The sequence below is a fragment of the Mobula birostris genome, chromosome 10, assembly GCF_030028105.1.
Source record: "Mobula birostris isolate sMobBir1 chromosome 10, sMobBir1.hap1, whole genome shotgun sequence".
Classification (NCBI taxonomy): domain Eukaryota; kingdom Metazoa; phylum Chordata; class Chondrichthyes; order Myliobatiformes; family Myliobatidae; genus Mobula; species Mobula birostris.
Window position 1 is genome coordinate 96807491 of NC_092379.1, and position 24193 is coordinate 96831683.

At 38.5% G+C, this 24193-nt stretch overlaps 1 protein-coding gene across 1 annotated transcript; it reads left to right on the plus strand.

Moving 5' to 3' along the window:
- The first annotated feature begins 16464 nt into the window (after positions 1 to 16464).
- Positions 16465 to 22982, plus strand: LOC140203719 (putative threonylcarbamoyl-AMP synthase). The gene is made up of 5 exons (XM_072269756.1): positions 16465 to 16572; positions 17871 to 17924; positions 18796 to 18885; positions 18985 to 19107; positions 22815 to 22982. The coding sequence occupies exons 1-5, from the start codon at positions 16465 to 16467 to the stop codon at positions 22980 to 22982; spliced, it is 543 nt and encodes a 180-aa protein (XP_072125857.1).
- The last annotated feature ends 1211 nt before the right edge of the window (positions 22983 to 24193 follow it).

Sequence of the window (24193 nt, forward strand, 5' to 3'; positions counted from 1 at the left end):
GACCAGCCTATTGACTCAGAGTGTCTGACCCTCCAAGGGAGGAGTTGTAAAGTTTGATGGCCACAGGCAGGAGTGACTTCCTATGATGCTCAGTGCTGCATCTCGGTGGAATAAGTCTCTGGCTGAATGTACTCCTGTGCCCACCCAGTACATTATGTAGTGGATGGGTGACATTGACCAAGATGGCATGCAACTTAGACAGCATCCTCTTTTCAGACACCACTTTTTTAAAATATAATTTTTATTGAGTTTTCAAACTTGATTACATGGAATAATAATATCTACCCTCCCCCTTCCCCTCCGATATATACCCCTACCTAAAAGAAAGAAAAGAAAAAGAAAAAGAAAGAAAGAAAGAAAGAAAGACTGCCTGGATATTGGAAGGTCTCCACATGCTCCATGGGATTCGAAATAAATTTAATATATTTATTTGTTACTTTCCCCAAAGGACCAACATCTTTATCATCGGAGCACCTAGATATGCCAACTTATCTTTTGTAAATAAGAGTGCCAAATATTCAAAAATGTATCATATTTATCTCCTAAATTATAAGTAATTTTTTCAAGTGGAATACAGCTAAAAATGTCATTATTCCAACGATCCATACTTAAATACGAATCCGATTTCCATGTAACTGCTATAGCCTTCTTGGCTACTGCCAATGCAATTTTTAAAAATTCTTTCTGGTATTTATTCAATTTAAGTTTTGGTTTTATCCCTTCAATGTCACCTAATAAAAATAATATAGGGTTATGTGGAAATTGAGTTCCAGTAATTTGTTCCAATAAAACTCTTAGATTTATCCAAAAAGGTTGAATTTTGGAACAGGACCAAGTAGAATGTAAAAAAGTACCAATTTCTTGATTACACCAAAAACATTGATCAGGTAAGTTTGAATTTAATCTATTTATTTTTTGCGGTGTAATATATAATTGGTGTAAAAATTATATTGTACTAATCTGAGTCAAACATTTATTGTATTTGTCATACTGTCAAGACATAGTCTTGACCAATTTGTTTCATCAATATTAATACTCAAATCCGTTTCTCATTTTTGTCTTGACTTGTGGATTCCTTGTTTAAGTGTCTGCTTTTGAATCAGATTATACATAAAAGAAATATTTTTTTAATTTTTCCATTTTGAATTAAAATTTCAATTTCATTAGGTTCTGGCAAAAACATTGTTTGACCCAGTTTGTCTCTTAAATAAGCACTTAATTGAAGGTAACAAAAGAAAGTGTTATTTGATATTTTATACTTATTCTTTAATTGTTCAAATGACATCAATATACCTCCTTCATAACAGTCTCCTATACATTTAATCCCTTTTTGGTACCAATTATATAAAAGTTGATTATCCATTGTAAAAGGAATAAGTCTGTTTTGAATCAAAGGTCTCCTTGCTAATAAAGATTTCTTTATTTCATCATCAATGTTTATCTTATTCCATAGATCAATCAAAAGTTTTAATATAGGAGATCCTTTCTTTTCCTGTAGCCATTTAGATTCCCATTTATATATAAAATCTTCGGGTGTACTTTCTCCTATCTTATCTAATTCTATTCTAATCCATGCCGGTTTTCGATCGTCAAAGAAAGATGCAATAAATCTAAGTTGATTTGCTTTATAATAATTCTTAAAATTTGGAAGTTGTAACCCTCCTAACTCAAAATCCCATGTCAATTTTTCCAATGATATTCTTGACATCTTACCTTTCCAAAGAAATTTCCTCACACATTTATTCAACTCATGAAAAAATTTCTGTGGCAGTTGTATTGGTAGTGTTTGAAATAAATACTGTAATCTAGGAAATATATTCATTTTTACAGCATTGAATCTACCCACTAATGTTATTGGTAATATCATCCATTTGTCAAGATCTTCCTGAATTTTTTTCAATAGTGGTAAATAATTAAATTTATATAAATTCTTTATATCATTATCAAGTCCTATACCTAAATACAGCTGTTCCCCGCTTTTCGAACATTTGCTTTATGAAACCTCACTGTTACGAAAGACCTACATTAGTACCCTGTTTTCGCTTTCAGAAGGTGTTTTCACTGTTACGAAGAATAAAAAATCAGCGCACCCTGAGCAGCCGCTTTCCCCCGGATTCTCGCCGGCATTGCTTAAATACCTTGCATTGAGCAGCCATTAGCAAGATGAGTTCTAAGGTGTCGGAAAAGCCAGAAAGAGTTTGTAAGGGTGTTACACTTAGCGTAAAACTAGACATAATTAAGCGTTTCGATCGTGGTGAACGAAGCAAAGACAAAGTGAGTTTGGCTTGTGGAAGCTGACGAAGATGATGTTGAAGAGGTTTTGGCATCACATGACCAAGAACTGATAGATGAAGAGTTGATGCAATTGGAAGAGGAAAGGATAACAATCGAAACCGAATGCAGTAGCGAAAGTGAAGTCGTCCAGGAACTGAACGTAAAGCAACTGCATGAGATTTTCGCTGCAATGATAAGGTACGACTTTAATTTTGAAAGGGTACGTAGCTTTAGGGCATATTTGCAAGATGGTTTGAGTCCTTACAAAGAACTGTATGATAGAAAAATGCACGAGGCTCAGCAGTCAAGTAAGCCTTCCACATCAGCCACAGCAGACGACAAACCTCGACCTTTGACATCGAGGCAGGCAGTCATAGGAGAAGATGAGCTGCCTGCCCTGATCGACGATGAGATGACACCCCCGTGTCCCACCTCCCCAACCCCTGGGCCCCGGACAGATACTGTACCTATTCGCAGAGAATGCAGCGGTAGCCGGGAGGCACACAGCACATCTTTAAGAAAAAAGCCAAAATAAACATGCTAATTAATTAGGTGCCGCCTAGCACGTAATTATCGGCCCAGATCAGTGCTGATGCAATCGCCTCTGATCTGCGTCGACATTTACGTGCCGGGCAGCACCTAATTAATTAGCATGTTTATTTCCACTTTTTTCTTAGAGATGTGCTGTGTGCCTCCCGGCTACCCCTGCATGCTTCACGGCAATGTATCAGTCAGCAGCCTGGAGGGTGGGGGCCACTGCACCACCCAGCCTGCGACGACTCAGTCTAACACACCATCATCAGTGTGCTCAGCGCTGTCTTCCCAATTCCCGTAAGTGATACTACACGGTACATACATTATTTCTATCTTATATAGGCTGTGTATTTTTACATGTTATTTGGTAGATTTGGCCGCCTCATGGTTTAAAGGTTACTGGACAGCGCGTTTATGCCAACAGCACTTGCGTGAGATTTTCTGCCGAGAGCGCTTGCGTGAGATTTTTGCTACGGAGATCTGTGCAGGCAATCATTGTAGAGAACTATTTCTACTTTATATAGGCTGTGTATTTATCATATCATTCCTGCTTTTACTATATGTTACTGTTATTTTAGGTTTTATGTGTTATTTGGCATGATTTGGTAGGTTATTTTTGGGTCTGCGAACGCTCACAAAATTTTCCCATATAAATAAATGGTAATTGCTTCTTCGCTTTACGATGTTTCGGCTTACGAACTGTTTCATAGGAACGCTCTACCTTCAGATGGCGGGGGAAATCTGTACTTTATACCATTTATCAGTCATCTAAATTGGGTTGCTAATCGACATTCACTATAATCTCCTTTAGTAAGAGGTAAATGAAGAAGAAGAGGAAGAAGAACAAGAAGAGATTAAAAGTAAAGGATTTTGTGGAGATATAAGAGAGACTTTAGTGCAAATAATGCTTGAATTAAAAGGAATAAAAATAGAGGTTAAAAACATGAAGATTAGGTATGAAAAGACAGGAGAAAACAGATAAGAAACTTCAAAATTTGGAAAGAACAATGGAGGATATCAATGATAGAGTGGAAAAAAACAGAAAATGATATTCTTGCCTGATAATTACTTATTATCTCCATAATCTTTACGAATCTTTAAAATTCGTCTTTTAGCTTTAGCAGCCCTTAATTGGGAAGCTAAAAGCCTATTATTTTTATCCCCAAAAATATAAAACTGATTTTTTAATTTAAGCAAATATCTTTCAATAGGATAAGTTAATAATAAATTATATTGTGATTGTAATTCCACTCTTCTTTCAAACAAATCAACATTTGGAAAGATTGTGTTGATATTATCTAATTCTTTATTTTGTTCAGCAATTTTATCTAATTCCATTCTTGTCTGTTTCTTCAACTTAGCTAAATAAGAAATAATCTGACCACGTAAATAAGCTTTTAACATATCCCAAATTACTAATTTTGGGACATTTCCTGTATTATTAAAGAGAAAAAACTCTTTTATCCGAGTTTCAATAAACTCAACAAAATCTGAACTTTGTAACAAATGTTCTGGAAAACGCCAAGGTGTTCTTGTAGAAACAACATCTTTCAAATCAAATATTAAATTTAAAGGAGCATGATCAGAAAGAACAATTGCATCATATTCATATTTCTGAATATTAAATAAAAGTCTTTTGGAAATAAGTTATGGAAAATTCAAGGGTCAGCTATAAAATAGCTGATTCTTGAATATTTATTATGAACATGTGAAAAAAAGGAATATTCTCTATCAGTAGGATACATATGTCTCCAGACTTCAATTAAACCATAATCAATTAAAAAAGAATTAATAAGTGATGCAGAGCAATTAGGGAGTTGATGGCTAGATGATGATTTATCTAATAGGGGATTTAAGCAAGAATTAAAATCTCCACCCATTAATAACATATATTCATTTAAATCAGGTAGTAGAGCGAAAGTATCTTTTAAAAATGAAGGATCATCAGCATTTGGTCGATATATATTAACCAAAACAATTCTCTTAGTGTAAATTGTTCCTTTAACAATCAAAAACCTACCATTAATATCAGATATAATATCTTCCCAATTAAAGGGAATATTAGAATCAATAAAAGTGGAAACACCCCTAATTTTACTTTGAGACTTTGCGTGAATCCGAGGATTCTTCCAAAATTTAAAAAGATCGATTTTTATCACATAACCTGACATGTGTCTCTTGTGCAAAAATTATATCAGGTTGGAATCAATTAATAATTTTAAATGTTTTCTTACGCTTAATAGGATGATTCCAACCATGGACATTCCAACTTAAAACATTTAACTGTTTAAATAACATCATGAAACTTTATATCTAAAGAAAACAATTGAACACATGTCAGGATCAGGTAGCCGTGAATGGCAGTGATAAGCAACAATGATAACAATTTGTGAACGCTTCGGAATTCCATAATGGGAATAAAAAATAGAAAGAAAAAAAAAGTAAAAAACTCATCCAACCTACAAAGCCCAGGAATAAGTTGATATCAATCAACGCAAGCCCCAAGGAATGCATAAGAAGCAATTCTGAACTCCACCTGCCTAACTAAAAGGTATAGGTGAAAAAGGTAATCTGTCTCCCTCTCCCAAGTATACAACTCATTACAGTCGACATGCAACCCATTACAATTAAATTAGAAAAAATAGTTTAGCAGAAACGAACTTCAATTTAGAAAGTAACCTTTATAACATTAGATAAGTAAAAACACTTCCAAAACAAATTCTTGAAATATTTGCACAGAAGAGAAAACATCGCCATCTTTAACTTATTACATCTATTTATAAAACATAAAAAAAAACGAACAATGAGTTAAAAGTTCTTAACAATAACATACAAAGCAAAAAAAAACAATCAACTCAGAGATGTAGCAAACAGAAAGAAACTCTAAATGGTTTAAAATTTTTAGTCTTCTAACAGATTCCATAAGATATCTTCTAAAATTAAAACCATCCAAACCAGTCTATTTCAAAGATAGAGCTCCTTTTTAATACCAAGACTTTCTGTACTTCTCAATTCTTCCGATCTCATCATTCCTTATATTGCGAAATGATCAAATAATTGTAAGTCTTTTAAACTTCAGCCTTCAGACTCATCCGGGAGAGAATTAATAAAACTCAATGCATTGGCTGGACCCTAAGATACGAACCCCAGAGTCTTTAGCAAAAAGCCTTAATTTAGCCGGGTACAGAAGAAAGGAATGCATCTGTTTTTGAAAGGCCATTCGCATTGCAGCCGTGAATCCAGAACATTTCTGAACAATTTCACGCGGAAAATCTTGAAAGAACGAATCTCAGAGCCTTGAAATTTAAACAGTCTTTGTTTTCTTGTCAGTTTAATAATACAGTCTTTGTCTCGAATACAAAGGAAAGAAGCACAGGTGAAATAAGCTGCAAGATATCTTTCGTAATTTGTAAATGCAACATTTACTTAGAATGTTAATGCAAAAATTGATGAATAATTTGAAAATCAACATATTTCTTAAAATGCAAACAGAGACAGGAATATTTTTCCTATTTGTATGCACTCAAAACCTCCAGGGAAATACCTATTTTTTCATTGGGCCTTCCACTTCAATCCCAATTGCCATGGCAAGGGCAAGTACACCTGCATATTAAGCTCCAAACATCCTGGTTTGCTTAGAAATGATGGTTTAAATTTGGCATATTCATTGTGCACACAACAGCCAGGCTGGAGAAAGCAAGCCTCAACAAAAGATGTCTTTGGGTACCCTTGCTATGAGACACAAAACAAGCAGTTTCCGGAAATATGTGATCAGACTTGGGAGTTCCTTTCATGCCACATTTACATCTTTCAAACAAACCTGCACTATGATAAAGATTGACACTCACTATTACTTCCACTACCTGCCCTTGTTCCCCACCATCATTTCCTGCCCACCTACCTATCACCAGAATCTTCAGGAATACATGGAGTTAAAACCAAGGAAATCTGTTGATGAATATATTTAAGTGGGAAAACAGCAGTGAGTTCATTGGCTGATGGGCTTTAACATATTACAGTAAGGGTGATCACTGTAAGCACAAGTTTCTGTAATGTAAATGACCACCAATCCTTCCTTTGGCCCTACTTCCAGTTAGATGGCAGCATGTTCAGTCACAGCAGCCTCTCCAGGGCCAAAGAAAATTATTTTTGTCTCTTCAAATGTCTTTTTTATGACCACAAGACATGACTGAACATTAAGAACTTCAAGTACTGCAGCTCTACCCATCAGCAAACTGCTCGCTGGCGGAGGAGCTGGATTTGGTGTAGACCACGTGCAGTTTAACGGCGAGTGGATGTTTTTGTTGGGATTGTAAGATTCTTTAGGACTACAGCTCAGCCTTTACCACAATCATTCCTACAGTTCTGATTGAAAAGCTCCAAAACTTGGGCCTCTGTGCCCTCCTCTGCAACTGGATCCTGGACTTCCTAACCACTAGACCACAATCTGTGTGGGTTGGAAATAACACCTCCACCTCGCTGACAACCAACACTGTTACATTTCAGGGATGTGTGCTTAGCCCACTGCTCTGCTCTCTCTACTTCCATGACTGTGTGGCCAGGGACAGCTCAAATGCCATCTACAACACAACTATTTTTAGCAGAATTTCAGATGGTGATGAGAAGGCGTACAGGAGCGGGATGTATCAGCTAGTTGAGTGCTGTCACAGCAACAACCTTGCACTCAATGTCAGTAAGACCAAAGAACTGCTTGTGAACTTCAGAATGGGTAAGACGAGGGTACACACATCAGTCCTGATTGAGGGATCAGAAGTAGAAAGAGTGAGCAATTTCAAGTTTCTGGAAGTCAACTTCTCTAAGGATCTAACCTGGTCTCAACATGTTGATGTCGCTACAAAGAAGGCACAACAACGGCTATATTTCTGTAGGAGTTTGTGGAGATTTGGTGTATCACCAAGGACACTCGCAAGTTTCTACAGATGTACAGTGGAGAGCATTCTAACGGGCTGCATCACCACCTGGTATGAGGGCCAGGAGGCATGGCTACTGTACAGGATGAAAATAAGTTACAGGGAGTTATAAATTTAGTCAGCTCCATCACGGACACTAGCATCAGTCGCATCCCGGACATCTTCAAGGAGCGATGCCTCAAAAAGGCGGCATCCAACATTAAAGACCCCCATCATGCGGGATATGCTCTGATCTCATTGCTACCATCAGGCAGGAGCTACAGGAGCCTGAAGGTGCACACTCAATGATTCAGGAACAGCTTCTTCTCCTCTGTCATCTGATTTCTGGACGGGACGTTGAACCCTTGAGCATTATTTCAATACTTTATTAATTTTTTTTTGCACTATTTACTTAATTTAACTATTTTATTTGTTAATTACTGTAATTCACAGTTTTTTTCTCTGGTATTATGTATTGCATTGTACTACTGCTGCAAAGACAACAAATTTCATGACGTATTCTGGTGATATCAAACTTGACTCTGATTCTGATTCTGATATTTGTAACAGAATACTGAAAGTCTGGTTCACTGGTTTAACAGCAGGAGAGTTACATAGTGAGAGTTAGGCCTTGTCGCGGTGTTGCCTGTTGCAGCCACCACAAAGGGAGATGCCAAAGTGTCCATGCTGGACTGGGGACAGGAGCCCCCCTATGCTGGACTGGGGACAGGAGCCCCCCCATGCTTCACCAGGGACAGGAGACTCCCATCAGCACTGCCCTCCAGAGTTCGCTCGGTGGAAGACAAGCTGGAATGCATGCATTTGTCTGCGGACTGCTGAGGGCTTGTTCTTGCCGACAATGTACAGGAGACTGTGTGTTTACCAATATTATACATGTGCAATATGTGTTTTGAACTGTGTATGACTTGGCCTGTGTTTTGCTCTTTGGCTCCGGAGGAATGCTGTTTCGTTTGGGTGTATCCATGGGTATTCGTGTATGGCTGAACAACAATTAAACTTGAATTTGAACTTAGGTTGGATGGATAATCCTATGGGAAAGGCTTTGTTTCATGATGCTGTTAGGGATTATTCTGGTATGATGAAATCATGGATAGCATAATTATTGATTATGAACATGTCTTTGGGAAATTAAACCTGCATACAACTTAATTTACAACTAATACCTGGTGACTAGTGAAACCAATCATTGGGTGTGGAACATCCTGATTCAGTCACATTGAAGCTACGTAACAGAAGACAACAGATGATGCTCCTGCTATAAGCATATTTTAAAGTTGTATTCCTGTCGACTAATGCACAGTTCAGGACAGATGTGTTTTGTCACTTAACCTTCAGATTAGTTGTACTGTATAATCCTGCAGCCATCCTTCAGCACTGTACCAAAAGATGTATATTTTGGGTATCTGGCTTTTGGAACAGTCACCAGTATTGAATATTCAAAGGAGTTCTGCTGGCTGGGACGTGCTCCTATTGTAAATACATAATTCTGCAAGCTTACCCAACTATATTCAAAATGTTAAGTTGTGATTAAGTAGTAGTAGTAGTAGTTAAGTAGGTGATTGAAGCAATTGAAGCTGTTGTTGATCATTTATCATTATCTTTATGTTGGGACGCATAAAACATTATGTCAGGAGCGTGAGATGCTCTTGGATTCTTCTGGACTCTGTCTCTCATGGAGATTTGCTGTGTGAATGAAAACTTCTGGATTTCTAGTTGCAGCATCCTTGTTTTAGTCAATCACAGCGTTCTGGAGTGATGAAATTATGGATAACATAATTATGGATTCACTAAAATGAGAACCAGCCTTCAGGAAATAGAACCTGTACATAATTTAACTTCCAACTGATACTTTGTGGCAAATGAAACCAATTATTGGGTGTGGTACATTTTGATTCTGCTCCATTGTTGTCTAAATAGATTTCTATATTTCCTAGTTACATCTTCCACGTGACACACGTTTAGTCAGTCATCACAGATGCCAACCAACCATTAGCACTTTCTGCCTATAGTTTCGACACATTTTATTTCTGCTTGTAGGTGCTCATCTGTCTAGCCAGTTGCATATTTCTATACTAAAATCTAATTGCCTGGTAACAAATTGCCTCAAATATTTTATTATAAACCATGGAATACAAGATGAGAAGTGACCAGGAGAGAGGTATTCCTTTGTACTTAGGAATATGTGAAAATCCTGTAGTTATTCTGTTTAAATAATAATGTTCCCTATAAATCGCCCTTCTTCCTTATGAGTCAAATTGAACACATTTAGAAAGGGTACTGATTTTAATAAAGTAGAGCTTTTTTGCACCATTCAGCAAAACACTTAAGTTACCAAAATAAACTTCAGATTTGATATAAAAATCAATGTAATGGCACTGACCATCTTACCTGAGTTCATCAGCAATTTCTGAAGAAAGCTGCTGCTCCCTTATACGTCCTACTATTTTTGGTTGATTTCCAATCAATTCAATTATTGTTACTTGCCTCAATTCAAGTCCACAGGAAGCATCCTGATTGAGAACAAGAACAATCTGCTTAGTTAGGGAGACTAATTAATAATAATTAGTATAACAATGCTAACCTTTGGGTTAATTCAATATTGAATCCCCATTCTTTATGTAAGTAATATTCCCTCAGTAGTTTGTGTCTTTGGAGACAATCAGTACAGCAATTATTACTTTATTAAGATTGTGCAAAATATAAGCATGAAGGTGCTTAAAGTTGGCTGTTTTATCTATAAAGTCATTGTGTAACAGTTTCTGAAGTTACCTCTACACTTTCCTCTTAAACAGATGGTTGTGATTGGGAATGACTTACTTTCATTCCATTCCTAAGAAACGGTGAAGGCAAACTGTAACTAGCAGATGATGCCATAAGTGGAGCGGGAGGTGATTGACAGGGCTGGTGGATAGTAAACCACAAGGCCATCACCATCAGACACTCTTTATCTCTGTTGCTCTGTAATGGCACATGAACAGGGAAGGCCATTAAGATGAGAGGGAGAAAGGCAGTGTGAAGTGGATGCAGCTGGGGGAAGAGAAGGTGCACAAAGGATAACACAAGGGGTTAGAGGAGAAAGAGGGGAAGGGGTGCCCAGCACAGGGAAGGAATGAGGAAAGGTTGTGCAAGGGTAGTGGAGGTAAGTGGGTCAGAGGGTGAGTCAAGAGATGGGAATCAGAGAAAGCGAAGTTAAGGTAGAATCATGGTAAGAAAGTTGATGGGGCGTTGTGGGGGGAGTGAAAAAGAGGAGGTAGGCAAAATCATCTGTGCTTGAGACCACCTTTGTATGAACGCGGTGTGTATGTACTGAATGAACATGAATCTTGTGCTGTTAGGCACTGATGTACAATGTATGTCCAGCAGTATGTGCATTAATCTCCAGTCTAAAGTCCACTTGGATCACTGGACCAAATCCACTTGAACATGCAGGTAGACTGGGAAAATCAGGTTGGTACTGGACCCCAAGAAAGGGAGTTTGTGGAATGCCTCAGAGATGGATTCTTAGAGCAGCTTGTATTAGAGCCTACCAGGGAGAAGGCAATTCTGGATTTAGTGTTGTGTAATGAGCCAGATTTGATAAGAGAACTCGAGGTAAATGAGCCATTAGGAGGTAGTGACCATAATATGATAAGTTTTAATCTACAATTTGAGAGGGAGAAGGGAAGATCGGAAGTGTCAGTATTACAGTTGAACAAAGAGGACTATGGACATATGAGGGAGGAGCTGGCAAAAGTTGACTGGAAAGATACCCTAGCAGGGATGACAGTGGAACAACGATGGCAGGTATTTCTGGGAATAATACAGAAGGTGCAGGATCAGTTCATTCCAAAGAGGAAGAAAGATTCTAAAGGGAGTAAGGGGCGACTGTGGATTACAAGGGAAGTCAAGGACAGTATAAAAATAAAAGAGAGGAAGTATAACATAGCAAGGATGAGTGGGAAGCCAGAGGATTGGGAGACTTTTAAGGAGCAACAGAAGATAACTAAAAAGGCAATACGGAGGGAAAAGATGAGGTACGAAGGTAAGCTAGCCAAAAATATAAAGGAGGATAGTAAAAGCTTCTTTAGGTATGTGAAGAGGAAAAAATTAGTTAAGACCAAAGTTGGGTCCATGGAGACAGAAATGGGTGAAATTATTATGGAGAACAAGGAAATGGTAGACGAGCTGAACAGGTTCTTTGGATCTGTCTTCACTAGGGAAGACACAAACAATCTCCCAGATGTAATAGTGGCCAGAGGACCTAGGGTAACAGAGGAACTGAAGGAAATTCGCATCAGGCAGAAAATGGTGTTGGGTAACCTGATGGGACTGAAGGCTGATAAATCCCCAGGGCCTGATGGTCTGCATCCCAGGGTACTTAAGGAGATGGCTCTAGAAATCGTGGATGCATTGGTAATCATTTTCCAATGTTCTGTAGATTCAGGGTCAGTTCCTGCGGATTGGAGGGTAGCTAATGTTATCCCACTTTTTAAGAAAGGAAGGAGAGAGAAAACAGGCAATTATAGACCAGTTAGTCTGACATCAGTGGTGGGGAAGATGCTGGAATCAATTATAAAAGATGTAATAGCAGCTTATTTGGATAGCAATGGCAGGATAGGTCCGAGTCAGCATGGATTTACGAAGGGGAAATCGTGCTTGACTAATCTTCTGGAAATTTTTGAGAATGTAACTATGAAAATGGACATGGGAAAGCCGGTGGATGTAGTGTACCTGGACTTTCAGAAAGCCTTTGATAAGGTTCCACATAGGAGGTTAGTTTGCAAAATTAGAGCAAGTGGTATTGCGGGTAGGGTACTGACATGGATAGAAAATTGGTTGGCAGACAGGAAACAAAGAGTAGGGATTAATGGATCCTTTTCAGAATGGCTGGCAGTGATTAGTGGGGTACCGCAAGGCTCAGTGCTGGGACCACAGCTGTACTTTCCCTTTTCCTAACTTGACACCATTCAGATAGTAATCTGCCTTCCTGTTCTTGCTACCAAAGTGGATAACCTCACATTTATCCACATTAAACTGCATCTGCCATGCATCTGCCCACTTACCCAACCTGTCCAAGTTACCCTGCATTCTTATAACATCCTCCTCACATTTCACACTGCCACCCAGCTTTGTGTCATCAGCAAATTTGCTAATGTTACTTTTAATCCTTTCATCTAAATCATTAATGTATATTGTAAATAGCTCCTTCAGTTCCTCTGTTACCCTAGTCCAGAACCAGAGGCCACAGTTTAAGAATAAGGGGTAGACAATTTAGAACGGAGTTGAGGAAAAACTCACACAGGGGGTTGTGGTTCTCTGGAATGCTCTGCCTCAGAGGGCAGTGAAGGCCAAATCTCTGGATTCTTTCAAAAGAGATTTGGATAGAGCTCTTAAAGATAGCAGAGTGAAGGGATATGGGGAGAAGGCAGGAAAAGGGTACTGATTGTGGATGATCAGCCATGATCACAGTGAATGGCGGTGCTGGCTCGAAGGACTGATTGGCCTACTCCTGCACCTATCGTCTATTGTCTATTGAGTCCAATGGACCGAGACCTTGCTCTGTCATATCTATATGTAGCTTGGGTACAACTATTCTACAGTGAAACAGATCATACAAAAAATTGGAATATTATTGTCAATTGTCCCAAGACTTTAATGTGAAGTTTGGGACCCAAAATATCACAAATGTCCTGGCAGTCTCAACAGTTACATGCTGGCCATCACTCTGTTAAGAACCTGGTAGCATGGTGCGAAGACAATAACCTATCCCTCAATGTCAGCAAGATGAAGGAACTGGTTGTTGACTTCAGAAGGAGAAGCGGACCGCACGACCCTATTTACATCGGTGGTGCGCAAGTGGAACAGATCAAAAGCTTTATGTTCCTCGGGGTCAATATCACAAATGACCTGACTTGGTCCAACCAAGCAGAGTACACTGCCAAGAAGGCCCACCAGCGCCTTTACTTCCTGAGAAAACTAAAGAAATTTGGCCTGACCCCTAAAACCCTCACTAATTTTTATAGATGCACTGTAGAAAGCATTCTTCTAGGGTGCATTACAACCTGGTATGGAAGTTGTCCTGTCCAAGACCGGAAGAAGCTGCAGAAGATCGTGAACACGGCGCAGCACATCACACAAACCAATCTTCGTCCTTGGACTCACTTTACACCGCACGCTGTCAGAGCAGTGCTGCCAGGATAATCAAGGACACGACCCACCCAGCCAACAGACTTTTCGACTTCAGGAGCTTGAGGACTCATACGGCCAGATTTGGGATCAGCTTCTTCCAACTGTGATAAGACTGCTGAACAGATCCTGACCCAGATCTGAGCCATACCCTCCAAATATCTGGAACTGCCTCTCAGTTTTCTTGCACTACCTTACTTTCCATTTTTCTATTTTCTACTTATGATTTATAATTTAAATTTTTAATATTTACCATCGATTTGTACTCCAGGGAGCGGGAAGCGCAGAATCGAATATCGCTGTGATGATTGTACTTTCTAGAATCAATTGCTTGGTGACAATAAAGTATAAAGTGTAAAGTTATGATAGCAGAGGAAGCCACGGCTTTGCTGCTTGGAGTGATTTAGACAGAAGCTGGTCAGCTCGAAAGAATGAGCTAGTGGCTACATCTTCTTCTGGAAAGTAAACCTACAAGTGCTACACATGCCCTTACACTTCCTCCCTTACCACCATTCAGGGCCCCAAACAGTCCTTCCAGGTGAGGCAACACTTCACCTGTGAGTCGGCTGGGGTGATATACTGCGTCCGGTGCTCCCGATGTGGCCTTCTATATATTGGCGAGACCCGACGTAGACTGGGAGGCCGCTTTGCTGAACACCTACATTCTGTCCGCCAGAGAAAGCAGGATCTCCCAGTGGCCACATATTTTAATTCAAAATCCCATTCCCATTCTGACAAGTCTATCCACTGCCTCCTCTACTGTAAAGATGAAGCCACACTCAGGTTTGAGGAACAACACCTTATATTCCGTCTGGGTAGCCTCCAACCTGATGGCATGAACATCGACTTCTCTAACTTCCATTAATGCCCCAGTTCCCCCTCGTACCCCATCCGTTATTTATTTTTATACACACATTCTTACTCTCACTCTCCTTTTTCTCCCTCTGTCCATCCTCTGGTTCCACCCCCCCTTGTCTTTCGCCCCGGACCTCCTGTCCCATGATCCTCTTATATCCCCTTTGCCAATCACTTGTCCAGCTCTTGGCTCCATCCCTCCCCCTCCTGTCTTCTCCTATCATTTTGGATCTCCCCTCCCCCTCCCACTTTCAAATCTCTTACTAACTCTTCCTGCAGTTAGTCCTGACGAAGGGTCTCGGCCTGAAACGTCGACTGTACCTCTTTCTAGAGATGCTGCCTGGCCTGCTGCATTCACCAGCAACTTTGATGTGTGTTGCTTGAATTTCCAGCATCTGCAGAATTCCTGTTGTCTAGAAGTGGAATATTGTCTTTGTGGGTGCGCATTTCTCTCAGTGCTGAGTCAGTCTGATGTCATGTCCCCATGTGGGATAAATGCATTGCTCTGAATCATCTAAATACCGAACTATCACACCACTATCATCAGGGCATGTACCTCAACCTTGAAAGCTACAGGTATTCCTGAAAAGGACTTTGTTCTGGACTTGGTAAAATGTTTGTCTATATCCTCAAGCAAGTTAAACTGATTGTCCCAAGTGATTTTAAAGCCAGAGACACAATCCTCTGGCAAATCAAGACTGGCAAGAAAGTGATAAGGCTGCCATCTCCAATAGTGTTATTCTCCTGACAAAATGAATAGAGCACAGTCTTACATGAGTAATACGCCGCTTTACTAGAAAAACAACTCTCTATGGAAACATCCAAATATTGACATTAGATATTCAAAAGGGATTTCTTAACCATGGAAAATTAGTTGGCAAATTGCTACTTTGAGATGACACAAATAGTATTTCACTCATAATCAAAAGATTTTGAATTCTCAAGTGACAAAAATTTACTTGAATTCAACATACAGTACAGTTATTATCAGGGAGGGTTTCTTCTACATGAAAAAAGACAGAAATATGAGTGGCAATATTGATTTCAGCCATCCCTGAGCTCACCTGCAGCAAGTTTATCTGCATTCTGTAGTGAGTGTCAGATGCACTCAGAGAGGAAATGATGAGGAGGTGCTGCATTTCATAAAAATTGTCCAAGAGAGCAGTCGCTGAGTTCACATCAACTTTAATCTGAATTCCTTAAAGAAAAAAATTGTTACCATGTGATCTCATTCATTGTGAATTTCATTAGTTGTAGGAAGCTTGTTACAGAAATTGCATGGAGTAAGAATGGATAGGTGTGCAAGTGCCTGGCCATACCTATCTAACCGTTACACATCAGCTGTGTGCTGAATATCCTTGGTTTATGCAGTTGTAAAGATTTAGCCAAAGTGGAACAATTGCACACATATCTTCCAGTTCAGGACACATTCACTTTGGACAGTTCAGTGTATTGCAATAAATCACAGAATGTTACCCATCCTTAATGACTACAGATCTGCTTTTGCACGGTTGTTATTTAATAATATATTTCCTGAACTGATTAATGGTAAAAGAGAGCAAATCTTACACATCTCCAAAATCAAAATCTCTATTTAAATGCCGCTCAGGGAAGCCATGTGAGATTAGAGACCGGAGATGACATTAAAATGACAACAAGAATTGCCATCTAATACAACTTGACCAAAATGAAGTGAATCGATAAAATGAGAGTGGAAACTATAAGATACAATGAAGATGGTCCAAAGTACTCTTTAGCGTGGCAAGTGGGAGTCATCTGGGATCCAAAGCCTATCTCCAAAGCAGAGAAAAATGTAATTGGACTACTTATTGACTATTATAGCACCTGGCAGAGATTTTCTCCACTGGTCACATTGGATCTGATCACAGGCTTCCTACTCAACTGCAGTTGACATTTAAAACAGCAGAAACGTGACTGCAAAGAGAGAAAAAAAGTCTCGTTTGGGAAGGAGTAGCAAAAATACTTTGCAAGAAATTTTCAGCTGCCTATCGGAAAACTGGATAATCAACTGGTAAAAATATAGTAGTGACCTGAGGCATTATTTACTTCAAGTTTCAGTATTTAGGCACCTTTGAAGCAAGTCACTATCTGTTATGGCCTCTAAAGATGCAGTTTGTTTTGTATGCATCACTTTTGCATGAATCACTTCCTGTATGTGGGCTGTTTTTCATATAATTTCCCATGCAGTTTAATTTGGATTTTGTCTTGAAGCGCATGGTAGAAATACATCCATATCCATCCACTTTTTATCTACCCATGAAAACGCAGTATCTACTCAGAAGTAAGATCTCATTAAAAATAGTGAAGAAAGCTTCTGACTCGGGTGATTTTTCAGAAGATGTTTAACTCATTGCATAGTTTTATACAGGCCAGTAGATTAACACTTCTTACTAAATTCAAATAACGACTATTTAAATAATGGCATCAGCCTCTCACTCTCCAGCACTGCCATCTGCTGGATATTTTCAGAGATGTTTAAATGCTCTTTTGTCGAATGCACTCCTCAACTAATTCTTCAAAAATAATTACATCTTCATTTAGCTTCCTAGTGTGGCGTGCAATATATAGTCCATTACAAATTTTGTGGGATATTATGCAAATAATTTTAGAAGAACAGGGTTTGGTTGTAACCTGTAGTCAATTTTGTCTGAGCTATTTCGGACTGGATTAGGGGGGAATATGTTCACAGGATGTATAGATCTGACAGAACCATCTTTCAACTCAACTTCGATAAGTGAACAGCCAAGGTTATACACGTGAGAATTAACAATCCATCTGGCTTTAGCTAAACCTGCATTGCACTGATGGAATTAATCTATAAAACCCCTAATAGCCAATGAGAGGTGGAGGAACAGGTACATAGATAGACTATGGAAAGGTGCAGAAACAAGGCGTTGGTCATCGGAGGAACTTTAACATTTTTCGATGTGTATTGACTTTTAAACTGGGATTTTGCAGATAAATATCTACACTTCCAAGCAGAACTGTTGGAATTTACTTATTAAATGGAACTTGTAAGGGACTTGACACACATATGTCGAATTGGCAAGATCCAATCTGTAAGTTCACTTTGCTACTCGGGACTCTCAGAGCATTGCCATATGGATTCCAGATTGTGCTGTTACAACACATCTCATTGACCAGGTGAGATATTCCATGGAGCTTTGATATTAATCTCTGTATTTTGCATGTACTGGTAATTTTCCTTGATATTTAGTTGCCTTTGTTTACTTCCAAATTCAGTGGAAGCTCTCTGAGTACATCTGAAATAAGAACATTTCTCTGAGGAGAGAAATTGAGTTAACAAAGGCTTATATGATTCAACTGTTTGTTCCATTTGTATTTTTGCTTAATGTCAGGTAGCCAAACTGCAAGTGTTTCATAACTACCGTTGTAATGCTGTTTAGCTGCATGTTGAAGTGGTGGAATGCTAGGTAAACCTGTTATCCCTCCAGGTCTTTCCTACAGTCTGAAATATGTATAAAAGGAAATACAAGACACATCTTGTTGAAATACATGATTTTTAAATTGTAAGAAGAAGGGTAAGTGCGTGAGTGTGTGTGTGTGCATATGTGCTTGGTTAAATAGAACAGTGAAATAGGAAAGTGCAGTAACTCAATTTTGACTCTAATGTTCTTGGTGGAAGTTTAAAGATTTTGAGCAGAACGCAAGCTTGGTTAAACTCATCTATGTGCAAATGAGCATAAAGTGAGGAAAATATCAGTATCAAAGTACACCACTGGAAGTGACTTAGAAAAGGTGACAATTTCAAAACAGAAAATTCTTGCAATACTTGGAAAAGCATGAGTTTCATCTTGAGCAAGTCCTCTCTAACTTGTAGACCTTCAAGAAGTCAAGGTATAACAATCACAAGCAAAAACATTTGCTACTAGCTGGATTGCTAAGGTTCATCATGGAACTCTTACTTCCTCCTCAGCGGAAGTTTAACCAGAGAAGGAATGCCTGTGGCCCCATTTTTGTCTATCTAATAACTAAGTTTTCTCTGCATGTGCAGGTGGGTCCCATAGCAGTGACATCAGCAAATCCAACAGGGGAAGCAGACACCACTCACCACAATCAGGTCTATGCCAAACTTGGCAACAAGGTAATGTTTTACTGCAACTTATTCTTTGACTTCTAAATATTATTTCTACATGTAATACCACAAGTAATTATTTATAAAGTGTTGTTGTTCCTGGTACAGGTTGATGGTGTATTGTGTGATGGGCCTTCACCTGAGAATATTGCCTCTACTGTTGTGGACTGTACCAATGTAGAGAAGGGTACACTTGGTTTCTTTAGAATTGGCATTGTGCCCAAATCAGAGGTAAGAATAACTTGATATATTGCTGTGATACTTGCTTTTCTTCAATTTGTTTTTAAGTATTTGTTTCCCAATTAGGGATGATTTCATAACAGAAGCAAAAAGGACAAAAGTCATTTGAATTAATAAATTCCAGGCTTTCACACTGAAAGGCAAACTAATGTGCTGGTCTACTTCTTTGTTCAACTTTGTGGCTCATAATTTGAAATCATATTTCACATTCACTGGTTCCATTTAGTGTTCCAACAAGTTCACTACCCAGATACTTCTTTTTGCATTTGGAAATAATCAGCTTCCTCCAGTGGCTCCAACTAGCTCACTTCATCAATATTAGGATCAATTTTGTCAGTCTTTCTACTTTAGACTGTTTTTCTATTGCTTTCGCGTTAACTAGTTAGTCAGTTTTTCAAATATCACAATGCACGTCACTAATTGACGTCAACTCACCTCTCCTGATCCGCTTTGTACAGCTTCATCACGGCAGCAACCATCTTTGGCGGACGGTGTTCATACCATAAAGTTTACAAGGATCTGTTTCAAATCCTGTAGATTGCTTGCTAAGTTTTTATTGAAAAAGATCAGTCAAATGACCCTGTGGCTAAATATTGTCACAAAAAATTGATAAACATCTTATACAATGTAGCTTTACAGGTTTTAAGTGATGTCTTTGATGAACTGGCTGCACTGTGCAAGATTCTGCAAAAGAGTGGCCTGACACTGATTGATTCATTTTGCGCGAGGCAAAATTAACAAGATAAGAAAGCAGTATCTGGGAGACAATGTTCCGTGGAATGACAAGGTTAAAGTTTTACTAAGCCAACAACATGAAGAAAACATCACAGTAGATACAAGTTCGCTTTTGACTTCTATAAATAGTCTTTGTGTTCATTTAGAAGAAAGGTTTCCTGAAGATGAGGTACAAGAATGGTCAGCTTTTGATTTCTCCGCAATTGCAGATTATGACTTCACAGTTAATGACTTATGTCTAAAATATCATGATTTTCTAGCTGAAAATACTGTAAAGTTGCACAGTTTAATGATTCAAATTTTCCGTGCAGGAAAAAATTAAATCCAGACTGATTTCAAACTTTGCTCAAATGGTGGCAATTGTACTTCAAAATGAACAGTTTTGCCACCTTACGTGGTTGATGACATTGGGGGAACCTTTCTTGTGTCTAGTGCGGACTGTGAGCGAGGTCTTAGCCTAATGAAACTACTCAAAAACAAGCTGAGAAACTGTTTAAATGAATGTCATTTGGATATGTTAATGAGTATCAAAGCTATCAATTGGATGGAAGCTCTATTAGTCTAGATAGAGTTTACAAAGAACGGGTAAATGCCAAAGACAGGAGAGAGAAAAAAATAACTGAGTGACTTAAATATGTATGTTATTTTGTTGTTATTCTGTGCAGTTTTATGTCAAATATTTTGTGAACCTACAAAAGCTGTGCCATGTGTGCATTCAGTGCGCACATACTTTTGTCACAGGAAAAAAACTTGCACAACGTAAGATTTTTGCACACACTGACTACTAAAAATTAGACAGAACATTGCTCCACACCGGTCAATATAGTTGGCTCCTAACTTAAGAGGAAATCACGGATGAATAGAAAATGCAGACAATCTCAGTGGTATCTGCATTCTTTGAGTGAATAAAGATTTGGGAAAAATTGCTTGTTCTGTCCATTTTATTTAATACACTGTACATTTTCATGGCTATGGTATTTCTTTTATCTGAAAACAATTGTCTTTGTGGAAGATCTCATCCAATTGAGGGGGTACCTTCATTAAAGCCTGACCTAGAGAGCAAAAGCACTTATTCCCTCCACAAAACTAAACAATGATGGTTCTAAGCATTTACGATACTTTCACAGTTTGTGTGTTCTTGAAAGTACAATTATTTTCATTATAAGAATGAAGGGTCTTGATGAATAGCCTAGCCCCAAAATGTCAATTGTTTATTCCTCTTCATTGATGCTGCCTGACCTGCTGAGTTTCTCCAGCATTTTTGTGTGTGTGTTGCTCTAATTATTTTCAATGTTCCATTTCTTCTTCTGAAGCTACTTTCTGTTGTTGCATTGCAGTCTAATGGCCACTGAAAGTCCAACCAACACTGGACTGGCACCAGCAGCTCACAATTAGAGGGAACATTACAGTCATAGCCAGTCATACCCACATCTACACTGAATAGTAACAGAAATTGAGAAACTTGGTTATATCATTTTTATTTTCTCAAAATAGATTAAGGATGGCTGCAGACTCAATTGCCTACAACTCCCCATTAAAACATTTGGTGACTGAGCAGTTTATCTTAAGTTACTTAACTACTGTGAAAACACATCTATGTGACGTACTCTTCTACTGAAATCTCCACCTTTGGGGGTTGGTACTTTCAGAGGAGGCTTGGGGAAAAATATGCAGCTTTCAGTGGTCCTCGACTAATTCTTTGACTTGGAGAGAACATTGTTGGAAAAATATTATAAGATACTTCAAGACCCCATATCAGGAAAAATATAAAGATACAAACGTGACGTGTTGGAGAAGGTGCGGCACCAAGGAGGCAAATCATTTTCCTATTTTCTGGGATTGCCCTAAATTAAGTATATATTGGGAAGATATTCATAGAACATTAGTTAAGGTACTTAGGTTCCAGATACCTCTGAACTTTGAGACGCTCTATTTGGGGCATGTATTGTTTCTTGAACAGAAGGAAGATATAAAGTTGCTGCAGGCCCTCTTAGCGGCAAGTAAGAAATCAATCACTAGAAAGTGGCTAAATCCAATACCACCTACATTAGAAGATTGGCACGAAATTATCTTGGAAATATTTAAAATGGAAAAGTTGACTTACTCCCTGAGAATTCAAAAAGAAAAATTTTATCAAATCTGGAATAAATGGATTGAATATATAACCCCAATGCGAGCAGACTTTAGATGACTCTCCTAATGATTTATACTGCTCTTCTCATCAACACAATAATATTGCTAACGTAAGCACCCCTAGTCTAAATGTTTACTATTTTTGTTTTCTTTTGGAAAATAGAGAATTAATACAAGTAAAGGAAAAGATTTGGGAAAGGGATAAAAAAATGATAAAATTAATTAAATAAGTACATAGGGATTGGATAATTATGTCTGGGGGCAGGAGCAAGCATGAACAAGTTAGGATATAAACACCTACAATGGTTGTTACATAGGCTTACATACAACATTTTGGACCAGAAAGAAATGGTCCTGAAGAGATATATGGAAACTATTATTACTATTTTTCTTAACAACTAATACCATTACTTAGCCTAATAGATTAGAATTACCACTGTACATAATTATCTATTTAAGTGTCTAATTTCCTTTTATATCATCTCAATGTGTACTTAAGAATGTATAAATGATTATAGTTTTATACATATAAAAAAATGGAAAAGGTTATAAGTGTGGAAAAAGTACATGATACTTGTGAATTCCTTATCCAAATAAAAATAAAATTTTAAAAAAAAGAAATCTCCTCCTTTGAAATCGTTTTGGAAGTGCACGTTTGCATTTAATAAACATATTGAAGGTGAATACTTAAAATAACCCACAAGCACCCGGTGTGTATTGTATCATATTTACACATAAAATCATCTTAAGAATAATTTTAAAGTATAAAATTCACTCCAAGTACTGTTTATTATTTGCTTGCTAATGACGTATTTATTTTGTGACTGAAGATCCTGCAGCTGTTTGAAGAAGTGCAGACGAAACATCGAAAAGGCCATTCTAATGATGGAGTCACTGAGGATTTTTCAAAACTTAATGCAGTTCAACACCCACAGGACCCAAATACCTCTGACAACGCAGCCTTTACAAACGAGATGGAAGAAGCTGAGGAGTTGTAATGTACAAGTATCACTGAAATAACAATAGACAATAGACGATAGACAATAGGTGCAGGAGTAGGCCATTCAGCCCTTCGAGCCAGCACCGCCATTCACTGTGATCATGGCTGATCATCCACAATCAGTACCCTTTTCCTGCCTTATCTCCATATCCCTTGACTCCGCTATCTTTAAGAGCTCTATCTAACTCTTTCTTGAAAGAATCCAGAGAATTGGCCTCTACTGCCTTCGGAGGCAGAGCATTCCACAGAACCACAACCCTCTGTGTGAAAAAGTTTTTCCTCAACTCTGTTCTAAATTGTCTATCCCTTATTCTTAAACTGTGGCTTCTGGTTCTGGACTCACCCAACATCGGGAACATGTTTCCTGCCTCTAGCGTGTCCAATCCCTTAATAATCTTATATGTTTCAATCATATCCCCTCTCATCCTTCTAAATTGCAGTGTATAAACCCCAGTCGCTCCAATCTTTCAACATATGCCAGTCCTGCCATCCCGGGAATTAACCTCGTGGACCTACGCTGCACTCCCTCAATAGCGAGATTGTCCTTCCTCAAATTTGGAGACCAAAACTGTACACAATACTCCAGGTGTGGTCTCACCCAGGGCCCTGTACAACTGCAGAAGGACCTCTTTGCTCCTATACTCAACTCCCCTTGTTATGAAGGCGAACATGCCATTAGCTTTCTTCACTGCCTGCTGTACCTGTATGCTTACTTTCAGTGACTGCTGAACAAGGACACCTAGATCTCGTTGTACTTCCCCTTTTCCTAACTTGACAACATTCAGATAGTAATCTGCCTTCCTGTTCTTGCCACCAAGGTGGATAACCTCACATTTATCCACATTAAACTGCATCTGTCATGCATCAGATGCATAATAACCTGCAAACTATTCAGCATACTTTTGTAACCAACTACAAGCACAGGAGACGATGCCTCAGGGATACAAGAGATTCTGCAGATGCTGGAAATCTTGAACAACACACACAAAATGCTGGAGGAATTCAGCAAGCCAGGCAGCATCTATGGAGGGGAATAAATCAGTCGATGGTTTGGGCTAAGACCCTTTATCATTTCCCTCAACATTTCGTGTGCTTTGCTCATGATATGTCAGGGAATGCTGACAGCCCTGCAGATTGTCCCCAGCATCTTCTGAATTATGTCAAATTTCCATGATCTACACATTTCTCCAATATTTTGTTATGATAATT

Bases quoted from the DNA above. Each gene is read 5' to 3' on its own strand.
- LOC140203719 (XM_072269756.1), top strand. From the start codon at position 16,465: ATGAGAGTGGAAACTATAAGATACAATGAAGATGGTCCAAAGTACTCT. The intron at 16,573-17,870 runs GTAATTGGACTA...CGGGACTCTCAG, and splicing joins TCTCCAAAGCAGAGAAAAAT to AGCATTGCCATATGGATTCC. The intron at 19,108-22,814 runs GTAAGAATAACT...TTGTGACTGAAG, and splicing joins GCATTGTGCCCAAATCAGAG to ATCCTGCAGCTGTTTGAAGA.